This window comes from Lepidochelys olivacea (assembly GCF_965140295.1).
Source record: "Lepidochelys olivacea isolate rLepOli2 genome assembly, chromosome: 5".
NCBI classification, from domain to species: domain Eukaryota; kingdom Metazoa; phylum Chordata; order Testudines; family Cheloniidae; genus Lepidochelys; species Lepidochelys olivacea.
The window spans coordinates 75,817,938-75,839,195 of NC_140415.1; the positions used below are offsets into that span (position 1 = coordinate 75,817,938).

General features: G+C 41.0%; 1 protein-coding gene and 1 long non-coding RNA gene across 5 annotated transcripts in view; one reads left to right on the plus strand and one right to left on the minus strand.

Moving 5' to 3' along the window:
- LOC311521381 overlaps window positions 1-21,258 on the minus strand; it is a 161,068-nt gene that overhangs the window by 68,584 nt on the left and 71,226 nt on the right. For 2 of the 4 annotated variants that reach the window (XR_014711869.1, XR_014711870.1), the window contains exon 3: window positions 1,261-1,329. The exons of the other annotated variants lie outside the window; for them this stretch is intronic. This is a non-coding gene — a long non-coding RNA (uncharacterized lncRNA). The remainder of the gene's footprint in view (window positions 1-1,260; window positions 1,330-21,258) is intronic. 4 annotated transcript variants of the gene reach the window in all.
- LOC311521380 (uncharacterized protein) overlaps window positions 2,719-21,258 on the plus strand; it is a 153,712-nt gene continuing 135,172 nt past the window's right edge. Inside the window, exon 1 of the mRNA XM_084629689.1 lies at window positions 2,719-2,996. Coding sequence (XP_084485815.1) covers window positions 2,970-2,996 — 27 coding nt within the window. The 5' untranslated portion in view covers window positions 2,719-2,969. The remainder of the gene's footprint in view (window positions 2,997-21,258) is intronic.

Here is a 21,258-nt window from a genome sequence, read left to right on the forward strand (position 1 = left end):
TATTATTATGAGGGTAGTCACTTAATCTATGACTAATTATTATATTAATCCATGTTCACTGCTGCTCTATTGTCTACTATACTTGCTGTTCTCCAGGAGACTATCCAACACAACATAGCCCTGCTTTCTAATGATTAAAAACTTTAAAGTACTATAGTAAACACCTAAATAAATATGCCTGAGAAATGGTAAATCCTTGATGCAAAGTCCAGCATTGTACCTGTGCATTTAGAAAATTATCCTAATGCTTCTGAGAAGCAGCAGTAATTATGGAAAGAAAACATAAATTAACCTATGTGTAGTCTGATCCTGCTCCCTTTTAAATCAGTGGTGGAAGTCCCATTTATTCAATGGAAGCAGGATCCTTCTTGGCTCTTCACAGTTTAATGGGTGATATGATATTTTAAAAGCTATAATTTCTCACTTTTTGGGACTGGCTTTAGGAAACAGCCACTAATTCTGTGTTCATATTTTTGCACCCACAAATATTTGTGGGAGCATGTTATAGCTCTTATACATCTAATTACCTCATTTGTGAGTCCAGTCCAGTAGGCCAATCAGTCTGAATGCCATAAAATGAACTAGTGAGGGGAAGCCTGGTCTCAGCTATTTGGAATGTGAAAGTGACATCCTAATCTGTCTTCAGATCAGCCTGTCTGCCTTAAAAGGTACCTAATCTTATTTTTAAGATGAGCAGGCATGCAGAGATAGTATTGCCAACCTCAAGCATTCAAAAATCAGGAGTCAAGCCCCTCAAAATCATGACAGTGGCTTAAAAAAAATCATGACATTATAAATATATATATATGACTGTGGGATTCTCTTTATTTGTAACCTAGCTTTGGTACCTTTAGGGCTTGCTCCGGTAATAATTTCAACCTTTTCTTCTCAACGACAATGGCTGGAAAAGCAGGTGGGGAATGTTTAAATGACACGCACAATCACATGACACTGGGAGCTGAGGCTTTTGGGACAACCAATATTGTGAGAGTTATGATAAAATCTTGACAATTGGTGACTTTGTAATAGGCATTTTACCTCTGCAGCTGTGGGAAGTGGATCTGCAGTAAGTGAGGCAGATAGTAGATAGATACTTGTAAATTTGTGATGAGATTTCATCATTTGTCCTCTGTGACTGTTCCAGAAATGGGATCTCAACAGTTTTGAGTAACTTTTTCCACTTTACTGACCACATACAAACTTTGTATGTTCAAATATCGGGTTTTTGAATGAGGAACTAATTTAAACAAACAAACATACTTATCTTTTTCACAGGACTTTTGAGGTATGATATCCTGAATTGTTTGATTCCATGGATACAGGGAAAATCTATAAAGAAAAGGGAAATAGAAGCAGGTTCCAATCTCAACAATTTTAGAATTTGAAGCATGGACATTGTGAACATGTTTATGAATGTATAGCTATTTTGCTCTTATATCCCAGATACCTAAAATACCAAAATAGCTTAATTCATGGGAACGTCTAGCTGTATTTATAAGTCTTCAACAAACAACCACCAAAGAAAAAAAGCCTCATCATGAAAAATGTAACTGCTAACATAATATATAACAGAATATTAGCTGCTGTAAATCTTGCCCTTTGCATTAATTGTAGAATGATCAAGGGTAGCAGGTCAAAGGTTTATTCCAAAATCATTTGTTGTAATTTAAGGTAATTGAGTTTTTTATGATGGTTGCAATAAAGAAGGAAATATTACTTTGATGTAATGTATTCTCTGCAACAGTTTTATCAATTACATTTCCAACATAAGTGTATATGCCACTCCTGTTAATTTATAGCAACACATTTGTTCCACAATCATAGATCCACATAACATATGCACAAAGGAAAACAAAAATACCCTCTGGCTAAATTGGGGGATATAGGGTAAAAGTTCAGCACCATTTTAATAAACTGTACTTTTCAACTATATATATCAACCAAGAATGTAACACAGCCCTCTGAAGTCATTCTGATTATGTTAGGCACGCTGAGTTGCCAACTTGCTTGGAATGCCCACTGTCAAAAAAAGAGTCTTAAAACATGGAAGAATGTTAATTAGTATAGAAAAAAGAGAAAAAATACACTTTCTATTAATAATTGGGCAGAATATGAATGCTGTTACAAATGTTCACTAAGGTCACCTACTCATCAATGATACATTTATTGCAGGTATAGCTTGTCAGAAAGCTGCCTTCTTAATATGAATCATATTTGGTCTCAAAAGGCCTCTTCAAAAATGAAAGGTGTAGAGCCATTTTATATCTCCCCTTTCTAGTGGCCCCATTGAGTTTTTGCCACTGTAATTAGACACTCGCTTTTAGTGAAATGCATTGTATGAATGCAATTACATTTTTTTCTTCTTGATTTACTGCTTTAATATTAAGTGGATAGAAAACCAATTATCTTGCAGAATCTTACTTTTGCACTGCATTGACAAGTTTTTGGTATTTTTGATAACAACTTTTAAAGACGTGGTACTTCCTTTGTGTGTGGTAATGGAAGAGATTATAACTAATGAAAAAGTCCTTGAAACAATCTGCCTAAGCACAGTGGATTCTGATACTGACCTGAAATACATGGAAAAAACATTAGAACAAGGAAAGGGTGGGAGGAGAAGGAAGGAGAGAGAGTGGAATCAGTTTCAAACTACATACGTTGCTTTTAATATCCTCATCCTCACAGTGAGATTAAAAGAATTTTAGTCTTCAAGGAACGTGCAAGCCTTGTGCTGAAGGGTTTCTGCAGTGATGTAGCTGTTGATGACACAGGGAAAGAGGATGGAATCTAAATGTTGAGACATGCAGCTTAGAAAGTAGAGGCATAAGTGAATTCATAGAATCAAATTCCAAGGCCAGTAGGCACCATCTCATCCAATCTCCTATATAACACAGGTCACAGAACTTCTCAAAATTATTTTTAGAGCATATTTTTCAGAAAAACATCCAATCTTGATTTTAAAATTGACAATGATGAAGAATCCACTACAACCCTTGGTAAGTGACTTCATTAATTACTCTCACTGTTAAAAATGTATGCCTTGTTTCCAGTCTGAATTTGTCCCAGCTTGATCTTCCAGCCATAGGAACGTTATACCTTTCTCTGGAGACTGAAGAGCCCATTATTAAATATTTGTTCCCAATGTATATAATTATAGATTGTGATCAAGTCACCCTTTAATTTTCTCTTTGTTAAGATAAATAGAGCTTTTTGTATCTATCACTATAAAGTACATTTTCTAATCCTTCAGTAAGTCTCATGGCCCTTCTCTGAACTCTCCAATTTATCAACATCCTTCTTGAATTGTGGACACCAGACCTGGATGCAATATTCAGCTGCAGTTGCACCAATGCCAAAACAGAGGCAAAATAACCTTTATACTCCTAGTCAAGATTCCCATTTATGTATCTGAGAATTGCATTGGCTCTTTTGGCCACAGCATCACATTGGGAGCTCGAAGCCTGCTGATTACCCACTATGACCCCAAAATCTTTTTCAGTCACAGCTAGCCAAGATAGAGTCCCCCATCCTGTAAGTATGGCCTATATTGTTTGTTCCTAGATGTATACATTTACAATTAGGGATATTAAAATGCATATTTTTATCTTGCACCCAGATTATCAAGTGATCCAGATCACTCTGAAACAGTGACCAGTCCTCTTCATTATTTACCATTCCCCCAATCGTTGGGTAATCCACACCAGAAAAGGGTATAAGAATCCCATAGTACGCAGATATGGGAGAATAGCTCTCATCCTGATCTCTAATATATTAGTTTAAGCCTTAAAGCACAAGGTTTAGAACATAAGAATGGCCATCCTGGGTCAGACCAAAGGTCCGTCTAGCTCAGTATCCTGTCTTCTAACAGTGGCCAGTGCAAGGTGCTGCAAAGGGAATGAACAGAACAGGTAATCAAGTGATCCATCCCCTGTCACCCATTCCCAGCTTCTAGCAAACAGAGGCTAGGGACACCATCCCTGTCCATCCTAGCTAATAGCTTGACGGACCTATCCTCCATGAATTTATCTAGTTTAATATCCCTTCCAAAAATTCATTAATTATGATAACCCTGCATATTCCTGTTATCCACAGAAATATTCACTCTCTTTTAAAATCTTGTTAAGTGTTTGGCCTCTACTACTTCCTGTAGCAATAAATTCCACAGATTCATTATGCAATGTGTGAAAGAGTATTTCTTTAATCTGTTTTGAATTTGTCACCTTCTAATTTAATTGAATAGTCCCTTCTTCTTGTGTTATGAGACAGGGAGAACTGAAATTTCCAGTCTACCTTCTCTAAACCATTCATTACTGTATATACTTATCTCATACCCCCTCTTATTCAGCTCCTTTCTAATGTAAAAATCCCAATCTTTTCAACCTTGTTGCTAGTCTTTGAAAACATGTCCCTTCCCTCCATTTCCTATCTCTGTCATTAGGTGTGGCTGAAGAATCAGAACATTTTAGAGGTTCCATTTGAATGGGATATTGTAATTTATTCCAGGGTCAGATTACCACAGTTCCTTCTTGTGCCTGAAAAACGGGAGAGGGAGAAGAGTCCTTTTAGAGAGGCAGCCAAAATATGTCTGAAGAACACTTGGGAGCATAGGCTGTGGAGTTGGCTGGCTCTGTCAACAATTCCAGTATGTCCAGATGGTGCATATCTGAGCAAGGTGAGGCCTGGCCCCCTCCAGGCTAACAGCTGTGCTGGTGGGAGCACTGAATGCACTTTTTAAGAAGTGCTGCTTTGAAGCGCACTCCCCACTCCCAGTGACAGTTAAGTCTTCTAGAAGAATGTTTCAAGGCACCACCGAATGACATATCTTCTCTCCTCTTGCCCACTGCCTTTTAGGAAGTTTCCTTTTTGCCCCAATTCTGTTTGGTGTCACAAGAACAGAGTCTCTCTTTGACTCTTCTTCTTTGAAGGATAAGCATCTCATGGCTGTTCCTCTAAGGACACAAGTTTGTTAGATAAGGTAACAAAGTGAAGTGCCATGTATACAGTTAAAAGAGAAGTTAGAAAAAAGAAAAAAAGATTAAATAATTTGAGAAACCATCAACCTCTAGAAGGTGGAACTGATTTTTTTTTTTGAAAGGGTAAGGAAGGTTGAGTTATGAAGAAATCAACAAAGGAAGGATTTCATTATCCCATCAAGAAAACACCAACAGCTGAAACTAAAGTATACCAGAGAAATAGAATCAGTTATAACTAGAGATGGGCCAAAATTAGAATTTCAAATGCATAGAACCTTCAAATTTAGGGTAGGACTCAAATCCTTGGTTATGGGTCTGTAATAAGTCAGACCATCCTGAAGCACCCCCTTGTGGTCATGCATGTAAACCCTGCCTTGATTTCCCCTCATGCTGGGAACAGACTGCTAATACTAAATTGTGCCCCCTTTTGGAGGCAATTTGGAGGCAATTTGGAGGCAATCAACAATTTTGTCTGTTTCACCTCAGTCCACTCCTTGCCTATGTCCAGGACCTCTACCAACAGGGTCTTTATTACTCAGCTCTTTGTCCCTGCAGCCATGTCTCTTGTCACTACACAGGTGGAGTCCTTCTTCAGAGTCTGGGGTCCATGGAGAGCTAGCAACAGCTGCTCTTCCCGAGAACAGTACATATACACTTCCTGCTACTGTTTACGAGATTCCAGTGGAACTGCAAGAAAAGAGAACTTGAAGGTTGTTTTTGAGAAATGGAATAATTAACATGAAATTCTCTCTAGTGAGATCTTCCAGGTCAACATAATGAGTGCATTTGAGGAACAGGTAGTAACAGTGACTGCATTTTACTGAGACTGAAGATGCAGGGACGATTCTACAAGACAGGTAGACACTGAAGGTAGCAAAGTGTTTAATAACTGTTTCATTGGATGACTGTGGGCTGATACTAGTGGGCATTTACGTGTTTGCTACAGCAGCAGAATTCCTGGTGTTCTTTCAGAGCTTTAATTGGAGGATTCAGGTTGTGGGTTGAATGAAGTAGTGACTGGGACTTAGGCCAGTAGTTTGTATAATCTCCCGCAGGTATCTTGGTGCCAGCACAGGTTTTCTGAGATTCAGTCTCTCGGGAGGTCAGTCGTGTTTGCACCATTGCCTTTTCCCCAGGCTTCATAAAAACCTTCACCAGAAGAGATTACGTGGTTTCCACATTGGCCATGCCCATTCCATGACCAGAGTTACCCTAAAAGTGGGTAAGCACTGGATTTCTATCTGGGCTGTGGTGGAGTTTAGGCTGCAGGTATTTTGCACCATTGACTACTCTCTGGCTGGAATTTCAGCCACCAGGGGATGAAAGATCTAGGGTCTGCCATCAAAACTGGGCCTGATAAATCTTAATTTTTAAGCATTTTGTTTTACAAATGTTCGTGATTTGGATGGAAGATCTATCATGTGGTGTAGCACCAGCCCTGCTAAAATTACAGTGAAAGATGCTGTTGAGAAATAAGCTAATATACCAGTATATTAAAAATATACCAGTATCTTCCACTCACTGTTTTGATCCCCAGGCAAAGTAGCTGCTTTTAATAAATGGTAAATAACTATTCTTTCAAAAAGTGATATTGATATAAAATGAGTTTTGTATTACACTGGGGACGGCACATTATCTTTTTTATCTCACTAAAATATTTTGCCAGGACTGCAAAAATCCACAAAACTCATAATACAATACTATAAAAAGTTTATATAAAAGCTCAAGGATGGATAGACTACTCTCCAAATTAGTCAGCTTGGTTTAGCAGAGTTTAAGTGGCACAATGAGAATATGAAGATTTAAACAAATTAAGTATGTTAGTTTACTAATTCTCTAATTCTTGATTAACAGAAATTTGGCCCTAAATTTTCAGAAATGCCTTCCACTATTTCCAGAACAAGGCTGCACCCACTACATACCTAATGAGCTGATTGGAAGGTGCAACTAAACAATAAGAGTCCTCACAATACAGTTTGAGGCTTGGATAAAAATCAAGACCTCAATGTTTTATAATAATTTTTAAAGAATAATAAACACAGTAAAAATACATAGGTTTTAAAAATGTACTGTTTTTTTCAATCCAGCATATCACCTCTAATGATATCCTCACATAGCAGACCACACAGAAAAACTTTTGTCACCTGACACTGCTACAGCAACAGAAGGATTTTATAATAATAGTCTTAAGAGTATCACTGAGCCTTTTTGCCCTCCTTATATATCACTCTATGGAAATCACTATACAAAGCAGATAATTTTCTGTTAACAAATTTGCAAGATTGTTTTGAAAGGGTATTAGAATTCATTCAGGAAATGCTGCACACAAACACACACCGCCCTCTCAAACTGACTCAGACTACTGAATCATGGGAACCAAGTTTCATCTGAGCCTGTGTGTAAAAAGGTGATGACTGATGGAGACTTCCATGCCACAGCTGGCTCCCAATCACACAGAACCTCCATAGAAAGAGACACCTTTAACTAACAATCAAGGAGCTGTTACAAAATGCAGCATTCACAGGAAGGCATCAATCTGCACTTTATGCCAAGATAGCACAATATCCTTCTTGAGGGCTTCTCTAACAGGACAGAGAAAGTATTTGGAACATAGAAACATGTTCTACATCTACCCCTCCTCCACTCCCCTTTCCCTGTTCACTACAGAAGCTTAATGGTTTACAAGAAAGAAAAGGATAAAGCAAAAGCCTAGTTAATTTTGAAAAGCTTGCAGCCAAGATGGAAGGGGGATGCCACAAAGCAACTGACTGAGAGCCCACAGCATCATCAAACAAACTAGTCAGGAAAAAGAAAGGTTCACTCTGGATAGGAGTCAGACTACTCTGAAAAGAAATTTGCAAGTTGAGTAATGTACTCAGATAATGCAAGTTTCCATGTCTTGCATATTTATTTTAACCTCATATGAGTCACAATATATAATGCACCTACTGTTTGTTCACCTAAGTCTAGACTGCAGAGGTCAGTTTTTCTGGGTTTAAAAAGCAGCTGTTCATGAATTACTGACACAGGGGTAGATCCTGCCCCTCCCTCTGAGGAGAAAGTCCAAAGGGCAGTGGAACCAAAGTGCTGTGCTCAGCAATAAGATACGGAGAAGTAGAGGGACTCCAATACCCCTGTGCCTTGAAGAGCTGTGCTATATAGGCTCCAATCATAGGAATGCAGAACAGGGGATGCAGCAGGGGTGCAGCCATTGACTCCACAGTTATAAGATTCTGTCCTCCACCCATCTGCCACAAAATCCCCAGCAACAACATCCATTTTCTCCAGCTCTGTATAGGAGTAAGGACTTAGGCCAAAAAGAAATGGTATCAAAATAGCCAGGAATCATGAGTTAAGACTCATATTTACCCCATCTGTAAACTGAGGTTATTGATACTTACCTCATATGCTTGGAGTGCTTGGAGATCAAATGGATGAAGAGAGCTGTAACAGCTGAATATTATTATTTATTATTACTGATGCCTCATTTTTCTTATTTCACAAGCATGCCATACATGACTTCTAGGAATAGTAGTACTTCTATCAGGTGGCAAATATCTTTAAAATAATTGAAATTGTAAAGGAAAAGCAGAGAGGATATTTTAAAACATATTTCAAAGTTTAGTTTAATCTCAGTACTAAGAAAATGTTAGGTATAATTCAATGCCAAGCTACACAGCACCACTCTTCCTGCGCCTCCCTTCTCTTCATTCCTCTTTTTCTCATTAAAGATGTGGAAGATCTGATGCTCCAGTGAGATCTGAACACAAAGAAAAATTTGTTGGCATTAAAGCCTGACTTGCAAAAGTCCCACTGACCCACTCATTTTACAAGTTTTTTTAATCAAATGTATAATTCCCACGGTAAATGCATAATGCACGTATGCCTTAGAATCATAGAATATCAGAGTTGGAAGGGACCTCTGGAGGTCATCTAGTCCTACCCCTTGCCCACAGCAGGACCAATCCCCAACTAAATCATCCCAGCCAGGGCTTTGTCAAGCCTGACCTTAAAAACTTCCTAGGTAACACATTCCAGTGTTTCACCACCCTCCTAGTGAAAAAGTTTTTCCTAATATCCAACCTAAATCTCCCCCACTGCAACTTGAGACCATTACTCCTTGTCCTGTCATCTGCTATCACTGAGAATAGTCTAGATCCATCCTCTTTGGATCCACCTTTCAGGTAGTTAAAAGCAGCTATCAAATCCCCCCTCATTCTTCTCTTCTGTAGACTGATCACCATGAGTTTTCAAAGATAATGGCCAATGGCTCTACAATCACATCGGCCAATTCCTTTAGTACTCTTGGATGCAATGCATCTGGCCCCATGGACTTGTGCATGTCCAGCTTTTCTAAATAGTCCTGAACCACTTCTTTCTTCACAGAGGGCTGGCCACCTCCTCCCCATGCTGTGCTGCCCAGTGCAGCAGTCTGGGAGCTGACCTTGTTCATGAAGACAGAGGCAAAAAAAGCACTGAGTACATTAGCTTTTTCCACATCCTCTGTCACTAGGTTGCCTCCCTCATTCAGGAAGGTGCCCACACTTTCCTTGGCTTTCTTCTTGTTGCCAACATACCTGAAGAAACCCTTCTTGTTACTCTTAACATCCCTCGCTAGCTGCAACTCCAGGTGTGATTTAGCCTTCCTACGTGCCCGAGCAATATTTTTATACTCATCCCTGATCATTTGTCCAATCTTCCACTTCTTGTAAGCCTCTTTTTTGTGTTTAAGATCAGCAAGGATTTCACTGTTAAGCCAAGCTGGTTGCCTGCCATATTTACTATTCCTTCTACACATCGGGATGGTTTGTCCCTGTAACCACAATAAGGATTCTTTAAAATACAGCCAGCTCTCCTGGACTCCTTTCCCCTCATGTTATTCTCCCAGGGGATCCTGCCCATCAGTTCCCGGAGGGAGTCAAAGTCTGCTTTTCTGAAATCCAGGGTCCGTATTCTGCTGCTTTCCTTTCTTCCTTGTGTCAGGATCCTGAACTCGACCATCTCATGGTCACTGCCTCCCAGGTTCCCATCCACTTTTGCTTCCCCCACTAATTCTTCCCGGTTTGTGAGCAGCAGGTCAAGAAGAGCTCCGCCCCTAGTTGGTTCCTCCAGCACTTGCACCAGGAAGTTGTCCCCTACAGTTTCCAAAAACTTCCTGGATTGTCTGTGCACCGCTGTATTGCTCTCCCAGCAGATATCAGGATGATTGAAGTCGCCCATGAGAACCAGGGCGTGTGATCTAGTAGCTTCTGCAAGTTGCTGGAAGAAAGCCTCGTCCATCTCATCCCCCTGGTCTGGTGGTCTATAGCAGACTCCCACCACGACATCACCCTTGTTGCTCACGCTTCTAAACTTAATCCAGAGACTCTCAAGTTTTTCTGCAGTTTCATACTTGAGCTCTGAGCAGTCATACTGCTCCCTTACATACAGTGCTACTCCCCCACCTTTTCTGCCCTGCCTGTCCTTCCTGAACAGTTTATACCCATCCATGACAGTACTCCAGTCATGCAAGTTATCCCACCGAGTGTCTGTTATTCCAATCACATCATAATTCCTTGACTTTGCCAGGACCTCCAGTTCTCCCTGCTTGTTTCCCAGGCTTTGTACATTTGTATATAGGCACTTGAGATAACCCACTGATCGCCCCTCATTCTCAGTATGAGGCAGAAGCCCTCCCCTCTCACACACTCCTGCTCGTCCTTCCTCCCGGTATCCCACTTCCCCACCTACCTCAAGGCTTTGGTCTCCTTCCCCCAGTGAACCTAGTTTAAAGCCCTCCTCACTAGGTTAGCCAGCCTGCTCGCGAAGATGCTCTTCCCTCTCTTCGTTAGGTGGAGCCCATCTCTGCCTAGCACTCCTCCTTCTTGGAACACCATCCCATGGTGAAAGAATCCAAAGCCTTCTCTCCGACACCACCTGCGTAGCCATTCATTGACTTCCACAATTCGATGATCCCTACCCCGGCCTTTTCCTTCCACGGGGAGGATGGACGAGAACACCATTTGCGCCTTATACTCCTTTATCCTCCTTCCCAGAGCCATGTAGTCTGCAGTGATCCGCTCAAGTTCATTCTTGGCAGTATCATTGGTGCGATTGGGTCTTCAGAGATATTACTATACTTTGGTGCTGGAAATGCTTTGTATCCATTATTTCATAGTACATCTTCTAAGACAGATTGCATTAAATAGTTTTTATTGTCTCTTATTACATGCACTGTATCTAATTGCATATCCTGTCTGTTGTGCTATAAACTGATCTTATTTCTCTATTTTTGTAATATACTGAACCATCAGGATACTCAAATCACTTTTATTTTTTAAATATTGCCAAATACTGAACAAAGGAGAAAAACTTGAATAAAAGCATACAGGACTGAAGAAAGGACTCCTAAGACCCAGTAGTTGTTTCAGAACCCATATAGTTGTCATACAGTCAGTACTGAAGGATATGGGGAAGAGTAAAGGAGACAATAGACTTTTCCTATGTAGAATGTGTGTGAACTTATGGGCCACATCCTGAACATGCTTACTACTCTCCCAGCACTGCTGTGTGGAGGGTGTCACCATAAAAAACTTCCTATACAACTAGTCAGAAGTGTGCATTGTGATTCTCCACTACAGTGAGCCCTGTAGAATGTTTCATTTCCTAATGATGATGGCTCAAGCTGCATTCTTGTAAATAGGAAAAGAACCACCTTCTTCCAAATTAGGTCGGGCATTTGACAAAGATGCATTACAGACATAGAACTCGTCAGTGGCATCATAGACTACATACTTGATCGGACACTAAGTAAATGCATTTTAGGCATATGCCTTGGTAAATACCTCACCAACACTGATTTTGCTGATGACATAGCACTGGTTGTTGAATCAATGGACAAGCTGGTTGAGGCACTTAAAGCCCTGGAAAGCTCCGTTGCAAAAGTTGGCCTGAAAATTAATTGGGGGTAAAAACAAAGTTCTTCTGGTCAGTAATTTTAAGCACGCTGTGGACTTTAGCATCTTGTGGTGGATGACCAACCAGTTGAAATTATTGGGGACTTCACCTTTCTCTACTCTGTTAATAACATGGGTGGCATCAAGAAAGAACTTGAATCGAACACTGCAAAAGCATCATCGGTAATAGGGCACCTCATCAAGAACATCTTTTGCAAACCAGACACCTTAATAAGTAAAGAGGTGAAGTTAAAGATATATAAAGCTTTAGTGGTCAGTGTTCTGATCTATGGGACTGAAATATGTCCCCTCACTGTCAAGTTTGAAAAAAGTTGGACACCATTCAGATGAAGCATCTCTGACTGATTAAAATAACCAAATGGGACAAATTACAATCAAATGAAGAGATCCATCATCTAACTAAACGGGTACCACTCTCTCAAATGGTCATCTGACACTCTCCAAGGTGGTTTGGTCATCTGCTCCAAATGCCTACCATCTTGGACTTTGACGCAGGATTTAAAAGACCCTCTGGAAGACCTAAACTTGACAGCAGGACAGATGTCAATAGACATCTATCCCTCACAGGCATCCTATTCCATAACTCACCAGATTTGGCTCAGAAGATTAAAGATTAGAGATAATTTAGGTATGGCCCAACACCTAAATTAGTACATCAATGCAAGGAGCCAGGGTAACAAAATGGAGGAACTAGAACTACTGGTGCAGGACATGAAGCCAGATATTATATGGATAACAGAAACATGGTGGAATAGTAGTCAAGACTAGAGTACAGGTATTGAAGGGTATGTGCTTTTCAGGAAAGGCAGAAATAAAGGCAAAGGTGGCAGAGTAGCATTGTACATTAATGATGAGGTAGACTGAAAAGAAATTAGAGGTGATGGAATGGATAAGAGAGGCTGTTTGGGTCAAAATCACTTTAGGGGAAGAAAGCTACTAGAGGTTCTCCTGATATAGTGCTTAGGTTATGCTACAGACCACTAGGATCCAATTTGAATATGGATAGAGATCTCTTTAATGTTTTTAATGAACTAAATATTACTGGGAATTGTGTGATTATAGGAGACTACCTTCCAAGATATAGATTGGAAGACAAGTACTACTGATAATAGTTGCGCCCAGATTTTCCTGGATGTGATAGCTGACAGATTTTCTTCACCAAATAGTTGCTGAACAAACAAGAGGTGATTCCATTTTAGATTTGATCCTGCTGAGTAGTGGAGACCTCATAGAAGAGCTGGTTGTAGAGGACAATCTTGGTTCGAGGGAATTAGTTAGGGAAGTGGACTGGACTGAAGAACTCAAGGATCTGAATGTGGAGGAGGCTTGGAATTACTTTAAGTCAAAGTTGCAGAAGCTATCTGAAGCCAGCATCCCAAGCAAAGGGGGAAAAATCATAAGGAAGTGTTGCAGACCAAGCTGGATGAGCAAGCGTCTCAGACAAAGCCTACAGGGAATGGAATGGATCAACAAGGAAAGCCAACTCTTGGAGTTCATAAAGTGCAGGGATAAAGTGAGAACTGCCAAGAGCCAAGCAGAGTTGGCCCTTGCAAAGGGAATTAAAACCAATAGTAAAAAGTTCTATGGGCATATAAATAAGAAGAAAACAAGGAAAGAAGAAGTGAGACTGCTAAACACTGAGGATGGAGAGAAGATTAAAGATTATCTAGGCATGGCTGAACACCTAAACAAATAATCTGCCTCAATTTTTAATGAGGCTAATGAAAATCTAAGGGGTAGTGGCAGGGTGGCTAATGGCAACAAGGATATGGAGGTGGAAATTACCACATCCGAAGTGGAAGTCAAACTCAAACAGCTTAATGAGACTAAATTGTGAGGCCCGGATAATTTCCATCCAAAAATATTAAAGGAACTGGCACATGAAATTGCAAGTCCAATAGCAAGGATTTTTAATGGATCTGTAAACTCAGGGGTCTACCCTATGCCTGGAGAATTGCTAATATATTTCCTACTTTAAGAAAGGAAAAAAAGGGAACCAGGAAACTACAGGCCTCTTAGTTTGACCTCAATTGTATGCAAGGTCTTGGGACAAATTTTAAAAGAGAAAGTACTTAAGGACATAGAGGTGAACAGTAATTGTGATAAAATACAACATGATTTTACATGGTAGATCGTGCCAGACCAATCTGATCTCTATCTTTGAGAAAATAACGGATTCTTTACACAAAGGAGATGCAGAAGAACTAATCTACCTGGATTTCAGTAAGGTATTTGATACAATTCCACATGGGAAATTGTTAGTTAAATTAGACAGGGATTAATATGAGATTGATTGGGGATTAATATGAGAATTGAAAGGTGGATAAGGAGCTAGTCAAAATGGACACTACAACAGGTCAGACCTAAAGGTGAACTGTCAGGCTGGAGGGAAGTTACTAGTGGAGTTCCTCAGGGATTGGTCTTGGGACCAGTCTTATTTAACATTTTTATTTACTGACCTTGGCACAAAAAATGGGAGTGTGCTCATAAAATTTGCAGATGACGTAAAGTTGGGAGGTATTGCCAATATGGAGGAGGACCGAAATATCATACAAGAAAATCTGGGTGACCTTGTAAACTAGAGTAATAGAAACAGGATGAAATTTAATAGTGCAAAGTCATGCATTTAGAGACTAACAACAAGAATTTTTGCTATAAGCTGGGGGCTTCTCAGTTGGAAGCAACAGAGGAGGAAAAAGACCTGGGTGTATGACACACAACTGGGAGGTACCTCCAAAATGGAGGAGGACCAGACCTTGAAAACTGGAGTAATAGATATGGGATTAAATTTAATAGTGCAAAGTCATGCACTACTAACAACAAGAGTTTAAGTTATAAACTGGAGAGATACCCATTCGAAGAGACAGAGGACGAGGAAGGCCTGGGTATATTGGCTGACCACAGGATGACTATGGACCACCAATGTGATGAGCCCATGATAACTGCTAATGCAGTCCTAGGATGCATCAGATGAATTATTTCCAGTAGAGATAGGGAAGTGTTATTACCATTGTACAAGGCACTGGTGAGACCTCATCTGGAATACTGTTTGCACTTTTGGTGTCCCACATTTAAAAAAGATGAACACAAACTAGAACAGATGCAAAGAAGAGCTACCAGGATGATCAAAGGAATTGACAACCTATTTTAGGAGAGGAGACTTAATGGGCTGGGCTTTTTTAGCCTAATAAAAGGAAGGGTGAGAGGAAATATGATTGCTCTCCATAAATACATCAGAGGGATAAACACAATAGAAGAAAAGGAGTCATTTCAGTTAAAGACCAATGTTGGCACAAGAAAAAAATGGATATAAATTGGTTTATAAATATAAAATTTGGGCTTGAAATTAGATGATTGATTGTTTCTAACCATCAGAGAAATGAAATTCTGGAACAGCCTTCCAAGGGGAGAAGTGGAGGCAAAAATCCCAGACTTGTTTCAAGGCTGAGCTAATTAAACCACTGCAGGAAAATCGTACACACAAAGAGTATGATGTGTATGGCTTCCACATGGGACTAAATAACCTTAGTTTTAGCTGAAGTACTGTTTGAGGAAATAATGAGTGCACCAAATGCAGTTTTGCCATTTTTAAGTCCTAAAAGCAATCTTTGATGGTCAATCGGTTTAAAAAGTAACAGGAAGGGTATATCAATATTACTTACATTTTCTCAAACTGTTGCTGGATACCACATTGCATAAATACAGAACATAACACAATATTTAGTTTCTCTTCATTATACACCACAAGCCAAAGAAATATTCTCTCTCCTAGCTGGCCTACTAAATGCCCTATTCGTATGCGGCTTTTTTAGCACTTCCACACAGAATTAAATTTAATCATAGGATTTGCTCTATCAAATTAGACCATTCATCCATCAAGTCTAGTATCTTGCCTCCAGCACTGGCCACTATTCAGTGAGTCAGAGGGAAGTGGGGAAAAGACAAAATAAATACTGCTCATAGGCAATTGTGCAGGCCTGTACATGGGAGAAGTGTCTGCTGACTTCTGCAGTAGTCAGTTTCTTCCAAGGGCTATGTAAATAGGTTCTTATAAAATCCTCCCCCAAAACTGGGGTGTATTTATAATGCTACTTCCTTTGTTAAACTCAGATAAAGGGAAAACTTCCAGACCTGGGCTGAAGCGCTTCACACAACTCTAAATCTTCTGCACAGGAAACCTTTGCCAGCATTCTCTATCCCCCAGTCCCAAAACCTTCCTATTTCATTGTATTACCTTCAAAGAGGACTATTGGCCCAGCCTCCTCCTCCTGAGCCGGGATGTTCTCTTTCCCCGCACAGAATGCTCTTAGGGAGATAGTTTGTTATGTGCCATTGCCTCCAAGTCACTAAGGATCTTCTGGGAAGGGCCAGGATGCATCTACTCCCCGCTCATATAACAGCAGAAGAAATTAAACACTTACTCTCCCATGACCAGTGACTCCCATAATGGATGTGGTTGTTCTATAATTTCATGCTGTTAGACAGCAATTTTTTAGCATCTCAATGGTAGGGAAGAGCAGCCACACAGTTCCTAGTGTGCAAATACTAAGGAACCCAAGAAATGACCTATTATTGTGCTAAATATTATGATTTTCATTCAGTCTTTATTAAAGCAAACCTCATATTGGCTTCAATGGGATTTTTGTCTGAAGTAAAACTAAATAATGACCTCAGAATTGAAAGTTAACTTTGTCAATTAAAATGACTTAGATCGATCCATTTCTCTTTTTTTTCCTAGATGACAATTGGTCCTCTGTCTTATAAGTTACTGCTTGTCTCCTTTGTTTTCTTGCTGAGGAACACTAAGGAGCAGCTGTATATGGCAACTTTAATTACTCCAGACCTGTAATTGATGGATCTTTTGGCATTTCAAAAATTTGTCTCCAATGCTTTGATAGAATTAGTGATGTGCCTTCAGCTGGCAGAAATAAATGTAGTAAAACACTTTTTTCCTCTTTTTGTGTTCTGCATGCTAAGTTAGAATTCTGTATAAACCTCACCTATATTTCATTGACTCATATTTATGTGTTATAAAAAAAAAAGGACTCACGGTAGCAAGCCCCTTCTAAAACTATTGCTTATTGCTGACACTATTATTGTAACTTTGTGACAGGGTGCTGTTAACAGCTATAAATTGAGCCCTTTGGAAGCCAGCACCCTGGTCACTTTCAACACTCAATATACTGCATATGGTTAGAGTACGAGGGCCTTACATAGTTTGGGTTTGGAAACATAGAAGGGATCACTTGCACCTGTAGGGAGCCTGGTGAACTAATAAGATAATAAGCTCATGAGCTGGGCACCTCTTAGAAGAAAGCAAGGAGTATAAAAGGCTGAGCCAGGGAGCAGGAAGGGGGCAGTTGGAGGTTAGGAACACAAAGAGCATGAGGTAGTGTCCCTGACCATCTTGGCTAATAGCCATGGATAAACCTAAATAACGTATCTTTTTTTAAATCCAGTTATAGTTTTGGCCTTCACAACATCCCATGGCAGCAAGTTCCACAGGTGGACTGTGCACTGTGTCAAGAAGTACTTCCTTATGATTGTTTTAAATCTGATGCCTATTAATTTTATCAGGTGACCCCTTGATCTTGTGTGATATGATGGGGTAAATAACACTTCCCTATTTACTTCCTCCATACCATTTGTAATTTTATAGACCTCTCTCATATTCCCCTTTAGTTGTCACTTTTCTAAACTGAACCATCCCTGTCTTTTTAATCTCTCCTTTTATGGAAGCTATTCCATACCCCTAATCATTTTTGTTGCCCTTCTCTGTATTTTTTCCAATTCTAATATATCATATACTTTTATATGAGGCAACCAGAAGTGCATGCAGTATTCAAGGAGTAGATATACCATGGATTTATATAGTGGCATTATATTTTCTGTCCTATTGTCTCTCCCTTTCCTACTGGTTCCTAACACGCTGTTAGCTTGATGACTCCCTCAAATAATTGTAAATGATTGGTGAGGTATGATTTTCCTTTACAAAAGCTGTGTTGATTTTTCCCCAACATATTATGTTTATCTAGGTGTCTGATAATTTTTAATAGGGCCATAAGCTAGAAATCCCACTCATCCATATATTAACAACAATATGGTGGCAGAAACTTATGAATGTCCAGCTCCAGCATTTGCTTTGTTGATGGTTCTGCAGCCATCTGCTTCGCAGGGCTGTCCCCAGAATGGTCTATACCTGCTCCAGTAGCATAGCCTCTTTGGATACCAGAATCAGTACCAGGGTCACTTCATCTGGCTCTCCTCCAGAATGCCATCCCTGCTCACCAGATTGTTGTGCACCACTGTGGACTCAGTGCTCACTACAATTCCTAGTACCCAGTCAAATTTCTCATAAAATAGGCAGGAAGACAGGGCATCCTCATTAGCTGTTAGCATTCTTGACTTTGCAATAGTCTGTCTTCAACCTCTTGATTTATTCTCTACATTGTTCTGCTGTGCGGTCAATTCCCTAGTGCTGACAACTGCTTAGATATAGTTTTGAAGACAATTATTTCTTGTGCTCCTGCTGAAATTGAATGTCTTGCTTACCTCACACCAGAGGTTAACCGGAATCTGGACAGCTAGCAGAGTACTTGTTGCAGGAGTTCTTTTTAGTGCTGGCCATGCTAATACCTAGGAGGGCTGACTGTGTTTCCAGTTGAGCAGTCCATGTGGAAATGAAGGGGGAAATGCCATGCAAATTGCTGAAATTGAACCAGGAGATTGATTCCAGTCCCTCAGAATTGCTTTGGAAGTTTGGGGATGGAAGGACTTGGATGCACAGACCTAGAAGGGTGTGGGATTGTGTTAGTGGACTTTCCAGACCTGAGTCTGGCAACCCAAACTTGATTGTGACATACACACTGCAAAATGCCTGGGCTTTGAACCATGGCACAGTGGGATTCGGGCTCTGACCAGCCTCCTAGCAGGATTTGAGGGCCCAAATCCAGAGGGGCTCCTGGCCCAAGTTAGACTGATCTGTGTGTGAAGGGAAGCGTGGCTTAGGCTTAAACCTGAGTTAGAGCCCAAGCTTAGTGTGCTGTGTAGACATACCCAATGTGGTTTATTGCAATGACATTGCAAGTATTTCACTTGTGTTAGAAAATTGTTAGGAGACTATAGTATAAATATAGCTCCTTACTACTGTAAGCAAAATCCATTCTAAAGGCTATCAACTCCAAGACAAATTGTTTAAGGAGCCCACAAGTTCCCCAAGGTCTTTTCCTTCTGTTTGGTAGTCAAAACTTTAAGTATAAATCAAAAGACACTTTCAAGAAACCTCTGATCTCAGTCCCTTAAGTAGTATGTTAAGATGTTTTTCCATTATGTACATCAGCATGTTATATTATTAATAATTATTTGAATTACTGTAGTGCAGGGATCGGCAACCTTTGGCACACGGCCCATCAGGGAAATCCGCTGGCAAGCTGGGATGGTTTGTTTACCTGCAGCATCTGCAGGTTCGGCCGATCGCAGCTCCCACTAGCCACGGTTCACCGTTCCAGGCCAATGGGGGCTGCGGGAAGCGGCGTGGGCCGAGGGATTTGCTGGCCACCACTTCCCGCAGCCCCCATTGGCCTGGAATGGTGAACCATGGCCAGTGGGAGCTGCAGTCAGCCAAACCTGAGGATGCTGCAGGTAAACAAACCATCCTAGCCCGCCAGCAGATTTCTCTGACAGACTACGTGCCAAAGGTGGCTGATCCCTACCATAGTGCCTATGAGCTCCAGTTATGGACCAGGACCGCATTGTGCTAGGAGCAATACAAAGATAGATTGTAAGCTCTCTGGGGAAGGGACCATCTCTTTCATTCTAAGCCCTGGTCTACACTAGGACTTTAGGTCAAATTTAGCAGCGTTAAATCAATGTAAACCTGCACCCGTCCACACGATGAAGCCCTTTATTTTGACTTAAAGGGCTCTTAAAATCGATTTCCTTACTCCACCCCTGACAAGTGGATTAGCGCTTACATCGGCCTTGCCGGGTCAAATTTGGGGTACTGTGGACACAATTCGACAGTATTGGGCTCCGGGAGCTATCCCAGAGTGCTCCATTGTGACTGCTCTGGACAGCACTCTCAACTCAAATGCATGATTGTGTGCTGTTGCTCTGACGCAGGGAGGGGCGACTGACGACACGGCTTACAGGGTTGGCTTACAGGGAGTTAAAATCAACAAAGGAGGTGGCTTTACATCAAGGAGTATTTCAGGCAGGACTTAACGGAGGGTTCCAATAAGAAATGGTGCACCTAAGTTATTGTTCTTATTGGAACAAGGAGGTTAGTCTGGCCTCTGATTGATACATGGCTAGATTTACCTTGCTGCACCTTCTCTGTGAGTGACTGCAGTGTGACCTAGAGGAATGAGTCCCCAGACAGGGGGCGGGGGGGGGTTGCAAATGAGTACAAAACAAATCTGGTCTATTTCTTGTTTTGATCCACTCCATCTATCTTTTACATCTTTGGCTGGCAGCAGACGGCGCAGAAGGACTGCAAGCCATCCACATCTCATGGCTGCTCAGCAGAAGATGGTGCAGTAGGACTGCTAGCCATCCTCATCTCTTGCCTGCCCGGCAGAAGATGATGCAATAGGACTGCTAGCAATCCGTATCACCTGTCTGCTCACCATAAGATGGTTCAATAGGACTGACTGCAGGACTAAAGAGAATGACCTGATCAAGTCACTCCAAATTTAGTCCCTGCACCCATGTCTGCCCAGGCGCTCCTGATCGACCTCACAGAGGCGACCAGGAGCACCTCAGACATGACGTTGATGGCTACCAGTCCTATTGTACCGTCTGCTGCCACAAGGTAATGGGTTGCTGCTGCTGTGTAGCAATGTAGTACCGCGTCTGCCAGCACCCAGGAGACATACGGTGACAGTGAGCTGAGCGGGCTCCATGCTTGCCGTGGTATGGCGTCTGCACAGGTAACTCAGAAAAAAAGGCGCGAAACGATTGTCTGCCCTTGCTTTCATGGAGGGAGGGAGGGAACGGGAGCCTGACGACATGTACCCAGAACCACCTGTGACAATGTTTTAGCCCCATCAGGCATTGGGATCTCAACCCAGAATTCCAATGGGCAGCGGAGACTGCGGGAACTGTGGGATAGCTATCCACAGTGCAATGCTCCGGAAGTCGACTCTAGCCTCGGTACTGTGGAAGCACTCCGCCGAGTTAATGCACTTAATGCACTTAGAGCATTTTCTGTGGGGACACACACACTCAAATATATAAAACCGATTTCTAAAAAACCAACTTCTATAAATTCGTATTTATTTCGTAGTGTAGACATACCCTAAGTATGAGACAAGAGACAATAGATGGAT